Source organism: Myotis davidii, unplaced genomic scaffold (assembly GCF_000327345.1).
Source record: "Myotis davidii unplaced genomic scaffold, ASM32734v1 scaffold815, whole genome shotgun sequence".
Classification (NCBI taxonomy): domain Eukaryota; kingdom Metazoa; phylum Chordata; class Mammalia; order Chiroptera; family Vespertilionidae; genus Myotis; species Myotis davidii.
In genome coordinates, this window is record NW_006288179.1 from 633576 (window position 1) to 640443 (window position 6868).

Consider the following 6868-nt stretch of genomic DNA (forward strand, 5'->3'; position numbering starts at 1 on the left):
AAAGCAAGAATATTTCTATTTCTGAACATGGCAGGAAGCCTCTCCAGAGGTCACCCCTTGGTACACTAGGGATACTAATAGGCAGAGAAGACACGCTGCTGCCTCTTCTGTCTCTAGTCTTTTTCTGGGCATTCAACCGTGTCTCTGAAACACCTTCCACTGTAACCATGATCCCACAGGCTCTCTTTTTTTAAAAAAATATATATTTTATTGATTTTCTACAGAGAGGAAGGGAGAGAGATAGAGAGTTAGAAACATCGATGAGAGAGAAACATCGACCAGCTGCCCCCTGCACATCTCCTACTGGGGATGAGCCCGCAACCCAGGTACATGCCCTTGACCAGAATCGAACCCGGGACCTTTCAGTCCGCAGGCCGACGCTCTATCCACTGAGCCAAACCGGTTTCGGCCCACAGGCTCTCTTATATTCTCAGTCCTCACGTTGTCCTGAGGAGTTCCACGAGGTAGGGTCACGTAAGCATATATCATAAGTCTGAATTTTTCTCAAAATACATATAAAGAAATAGTTGCTTTCTTGCAATAATTGCTGAGAAAGAAACATATGTATGAGCCATGATACTGTGCATTGGTAACATGGCATAAACCAAAAAGCCATGACAATGGGAGAAATAAAATTATGGAAACATTTTAACTAGATAAATGAAGCTGTAAAAAAAAAAAATAAGTTAAAGATGAAAAAGTATTTTAAAAAGGCACTGGGTAATAAACATTTGAAAAGTTTGCTCCTATTATTAATTTTAGAAATAAAATAATCTAAAGAAGACACAGTTTTTATCCATCAAAATCACAAAGATTTGTTTTTAATAACTAATAAAGGCAGGAAGTAAAGTGCAATGATAGGCATTCCTCACTTTGTGTAATTTAAACTAGCATAGCTCTTCTGGAAACTAATTTAGTAATATGTTATCGATAGTCTAAAATGTTCTTACTCTTTGATGCAATAATTCTACTCATAGGACTCTGTACAAATAATAAAAATGTGAACAAGTACAGAATCCTTATTGCAGAATGAATATAATGGAAGGATAAAAATGCATTACTCTACCTGCCTAGCTCAATATTGTTAAATGAAAGCAAAGCAAAGAGAAAGGGCCTGGAAAAAGCATAGCCACCTTGGCCTGCCAACCAAACAGGCCATATTGACTCCATTAACCAGCTCTGACCCTCAAAATTTCCTTCCAGCACAACCAAGATGTATTGCAGTATAATCCTACCCAAAGGAAAAGGGCACACTGATATATATGAGTTTTCAAATAACTGAAAACAAAAAGGGTCTTCACAGGATGGAAAAGAAAGTAACCTCCCAGGTTAACTATGAAATACCATTTCCCAAACAGTTTATTTCGTCAATAAATCCAAATACCTCTGCATATAATTTCATTAAGCAGTAAGAAATTATGCTGTTCCAACATAGAAGTCATCAACCTAGATAAAAATTTGTTACATACCTGTATCAACTTTAAGTAGCATGATAAAATTTATATTTTCTGAGCAATTGATGAATATTAAACAAAAAGCAAAAAAATTTAGAAAAATTTTTTTTGCCACTTTAGACAAAAAAAAAATCCTATATAATAAAAGGCTAATATGCTAAGTGTCCAGTAAACCAGTCAGCCATTCAACCAATCAAAGCGTAATATGCTAATGATATGCTAAGGCTGCTCAACCACTCACTATGATATGCACTGACTACCAGGGGTCAGACAGTAAACCAGATGCTATGATGTGCACTGACCACCAGGGACAGACGCTCCAACTGGTAGGTTAGCTTGCCGATGGGGTCCAGCTGATCAGGACTGAGTGAGATGGGCGGACAGGCCCTGGAGCCCTCCCGCGGTCCTTCCCTGGCTGGCCAACTTCCCTCGTCCCTCCCCGGCCTTGATCATGCACCAGTGGGGTCCCTCAGCCTGGCCTGCACCCTCTCACAATCCAGGATCCCTCAGGGGATGTCAGAGAGCCATGTTCGGCCCGATTCTGCAGGCCAGGCCGAGGGACCCCACTGGTGCACAAATTTGTGCACTGCAGGTCTAGATATATATAAAAGGAAAGGAGAGAGATAGAGAGTCAGAAACATCGATGAGAGAGAAACATCGACCAGCCGCCTCCTGCACACTCCCCACTGGGGATGTGCCTGCAACCAAGGCACATGCCCTTAACCGGAATCGAACCTGGGACTTTTCAGTCTGCAGGCCGACGCTCTATCCACTGAGCCAAACCGGTCTCGGCAGGTTTACTTCTTAGGAAAGCAGTTTAAAAGCTATGTTAAACAGAAACTAAGTCTCTTTGTAAAAATATCAAAAGAATCAAAACACAGAATATCACAGGGAAGAAGATTTGTGTCTGTTCCCCTACATATACATATAAAAGCAATTTGAGTTCTAAGCCAAAAGAATGAGAATGTTGAAATCAACAGTTTTCTGTTAGATTTCAGTCATGGCTGCCAATATTCTTTATCTGTACACTTAAACATTTAGCATTAATGCCTCAATTTATCTTTTAACAGCAAATCAGGCCTTTTGCTTTATTTTTTATCTACAAGAAATGGATTTGTCTGACACTTACCTAAACTCGTGGGCTTGATGAGAACATCAAGAACATCATAAAAGGGCAAGTTTTTTAACTGCACATCAGGATGGACTGGAGGAATTGGGGGAGATGGCTGCTGCATCTCAAACGTGGGCTTAGTGTCTTGAAGCAACACAGAACCAACAGGGGAGGATGGTGAGTGAGGTGTAACTGAAGTGGAAGGCAATGTGTGGATTCCAGCCACAGCCAAGTCAGGTTCTACAGGTGATGAGTTACCATCCAAACTGAAAACTGATGATTTGATTGTGGATAAATCAGAAAGTCCTTCAAGAGTCCGTGGGTATCGGCGTCTATACAATTCTCGAATTTTAATTTGAACCGCAGGGCTGCAGCCACTCTTCAATAAATGCAACGCCCTCATCAGGAGGTCATGCTTGCGTCCACTTTTATTCCGTCCAGCAAAGCCTAGTAACACTTGTAGTTCAGAAACCCTAAAACTAGAGACCATATTCTAAAAGGAAAGAAAAAATAAATAAGTAAGCCAATAGCCAAGAACATAAAAACCCTGTTTAGAATATAATATAAAATCTTATTTTCCAGCATTCTATCAATTGGCATGTGCTAGCAACCAATATTTCCACTTACCAGTTAGAATCATTTCTATTTATATTGCCAGCCCACCCTCACTAAATTACATTCAAGTTATGGTGCTAATTTTGTTTTGTTGTACTCTTAATTTTGGTAACCTATTAATTTCTATTAACCCTCATAATCCACTATGCTCAAGTGAAAACTTGTATTTGTTGGACTATGAAATTTATAACCAATAAAAATGTTCCTTTTTAAAACTAAGCCCTACCAATACATAATATTTGTTACAGCATTATCATCAATTGACCAATTAGAATTTTACAACACTATATGCGTAACTTCTGATACTAAGCAGTAAATTTACAATATCAAGAAAGATTTTTAAAAATATGTATTTTTATTTCAGAGAGGAAAGGAGAGGGAGAGAGAGAGACAGATAAATCAATGATGAGGGAGAATAATTGATCGGCTGCCTCCTTTACGCTCTACACTGGGGCTTGAGCCTGCAACCCTGGCATGTACCCTGACCAGGACTCGAACCCTGACCTCCTGGTTCATAGGTAGATGCTCAACCACTGAGCCACACCAGCTGGGGCAAGACAGATTTGTAATCCAAAAGCCAATGAATTTTTTACCCCAACTTAAATATAAAAGGATATAAGAAAATAATGTTTTTAATATTAAAGCTAAAAATCCATATATCCTATATAATAAAAGGCTAATACGCAAATAGACCAAATGGCAGAACAACTAGAACAACCAAATAAACAAACAAACGGTTGTTATGACATGCGCTGACCACCAGGGGGTGTGTGCAGAACATGGCAGGTGTTGGCTGTGGTGAGATGGTGGAGCAGGTGAGTGGGGGTGCCAGACCAGGGTGGGGCACCAGTCGCTGTCATCGGGGCGAGCCTCTGGTGGTTATTGAAAATTCTTTGCTCCCGCAAGCCACAGTCCCATCTAGTGCTCGCACCTGCTGCCAGCACTGGAGCCACAACTGCCCCTGCCCGGCGCTGGTCCCAAACACTCAGCACCATCAGCATGTGTGAGTGGCGGCTGTAGGCCCTGATCACACCTCAGGGCTTCTCCACCTCCCCCTGCTCCTGAGGGGCCATCAAGGAAGCAGCTGCTGCTCAAACCCACTGCTGGCGCTGGCCCCAATCGCTCCACGCCTTCAGTAGGTGTGATTGGGGCTGGTGACATCAGTGTGTGGGAGTGGGAGCGGTGGGAGCAGGACTGATGGCAGAGTACCAGGGGCCGGGTGGGAGGGGCTGGGTGGGGGTACAGAGGATGGGCCAAGACCTGCCCCTGTGCCTACTTGCAGCCTTGTGGCCCACAGTTCTTTTTTAAGGTGCACGAATTCGTGTACTGGGCCCCTAGTCTTATATACCAGTAAAATTTCTAGAACAGTGGTTCTCAACCTTCCTAATGCCGCGACCCTTTAATACAGTTCCTCATGTTGTGGTGACCCCCAACCATAAAATTATTTTCGTTGCTATTTCATAACTGTAATTTTGCTACTGTTATGAATCGTCATGTGACCCCCAAAGGGGTCGCAACCCACAGGTTGAGAACCGCTGTTCTAGAACAACTGAATTTCCAAGCTAGCTGAGTATCCAATGAGAAAAAGACCTTTGAAGAGCAAGGAAATGAGTAATCACAAATCTCAAAGGATGCCCAGCCTGTGTGGTTCAGTGGTTGAGCATTGACCCATGAACCAAGAGGTCACCAGTTGGATTCCTGATCAGGGCACATGCCCTGGTTTTGGGCTTGATCCCCAATAGCAGGTGTGGCAGGAGGCAGCCAATCGATTTGTCTCTCTATCCCTCTCCCTTCCGCTCTCTAAAAGCAATAAAAAAAATTTTTTTAAATCTCAAAGGACAGTATTTCCTCCAAGCCACTCCCTATTGACTTGTTCTTGGGAGTAAAATGAAGGTAACAGGCAGTTCCTGCTTCAGGTTTTACCATCTATTTATTCAATGCACCCTCGTTTATACTTTTATCCACTTGCTGCCTCATAAATCAACCTACTTGGTGATTTTCAGTCAATTCTGAACTCAAAGGTAACCCACCTGTGAGTCATATTTATTTATACACATGTGCACCATGAAGCCAGAAAGAAGAGTAAGACCTGGAGCTGATGAAATGCCTCTATATTTGAAACCAAAACTTTTAAATAAATGATAAATTAAAGAATTCATGGAAGAAAATAGAAAAATATTCACAAATGAAAACACTCCACATGAAAACTTGTGTGAACAAAGAAAGCAATACATAGAAATTCCTGGTCTTAACTGCCTATGTTAAAATTAAAAAAATAAGCAATCAGAAAAAGAATAGAAACAAACCCAAAGGAAGTATAAGGAAAGAAATGAGCAGAAATTAATGAAATGGTAAAGTATACATTTAAGAGCATAAAAGACAAAAACTCAACTCTTTGAAATCGTACAAATAGGCAAACTTTTAGCTCTTAACACTGATCAAGGAAAAGAAAGTTTTTTTAAAAAAGATAAAAGGGACATTAAAGACAGGTAACACAAAATTAGAGATTAACAAATTAATACCATAAATTGAAGAACATGGATGAAATGGACAATTTTCTATAAAAGTATAACCTACCAAAACCGGTTTTAAATTGAAAATATGAACAATCCTACAACCAAAACAATTAGAATAGTTAAGAAAGTGCCCCACAAAGAAAAAAACAGTAACAATTTTACAAGGGAGTTCTATCAAACATTTAAGAAACAGATCATTCTAATCTTACATCAACTCTTCCAGAAGAAAGGGGAAAAGTATATATTTTTAAAATTATAGGTCAATATTACACATTATTAGAGACAAAAATCCTGAATTAACTGTCTTCAAATTGAGACACACACACACACACACACACACACACACACCCAGACAGACAGAGAGAGAGAGAGAGAGAGAGAGACACTCACAGAAAGATCCGGGTTGACTTTATACTTGAAACACAAGGTTGATTTAAATATTAGAAAATCAATCAGTGTAATTCACCATGTTAACAGATTACAGAAGAAAAACATTAAGAGATTACAGGATAAAAACATGATCCTCTTCAAAGATGCAAAAAAGGCTTCTGATAAAATTCAACATCCATTTTTTTAAATTAGCAAACTAGTAATAGAAAGGAACAGCCTTAACCTGAAAAGATTATCTACAATAAACCTACAGCAAGCATCATACTTAACTGTGAAACTTTGAAAGTATTTCCTCTAAAATCAGGAACAAGATCAGGATGCCCCCATCACCGCTTCTATTCAACATTGTACTGGAGATCCTAGCCAGCACATTTAGACAAGAAAAAGAAAGAAAGAAAGAGAAAAAAAAGCATAAGAATTGGAAAGGAGGAAACAAAGAGGTCATTATTCACAGACAGGTTGGTCTACACAGGAAATCCAAAAGAGTTCTATAGATAATTTATCATAATTAGGAGTATAGCAAGATTGTTATACAAAGTTAAATTTTACTTCTATTTACCAACAAGACAGAAAATGTAATTATAAAAAGGTACCATTTATGATTTGATACAAACATAGGGTACCTAGAAATAAATCTAACAAATATCTGCAATAGTTTAGTTGAAGAAAATTATAAAACTTTATTGAGAGACACTAAAAGATCTAAATACTGGTATATGAAGATTACAATGGTCATGATTAAGAAAACTTAGTAACAAAATGTTAATTTTCTCCAATGCATT

General features: G+C 39.3%; 1 protein-coding gene across 1 annotated transcript in view; it reads right to left on the reverse strand.

Annotated features, from left to right (window-relative positions):
• Nucleotides 1-6445, reverse strand: part of PIAS2 (protein inhibitor of activated STAT 2) — a 73051-nt gene extending 66606 nt beyond the window's left edge. The window contains exons 1-2 of the mRNA XM_015561480.1: nt 6357-6445; nt 2584-3058 (exon numbers count right to left, since the gene is read on the reverse strand). Coding sequence (XP_015416966.1) covers nt 2584-3055 — 472 coding nt within the window. The 5' untranslated portion in view covers nt 3056-3058; nt 6357-6445. The remainder of the gene's footprint in view (nt 1-2583; nt 3059-6356) is intronic.
• Nucleotides 6446-6868: the final 423 nt, after the last annotated feature.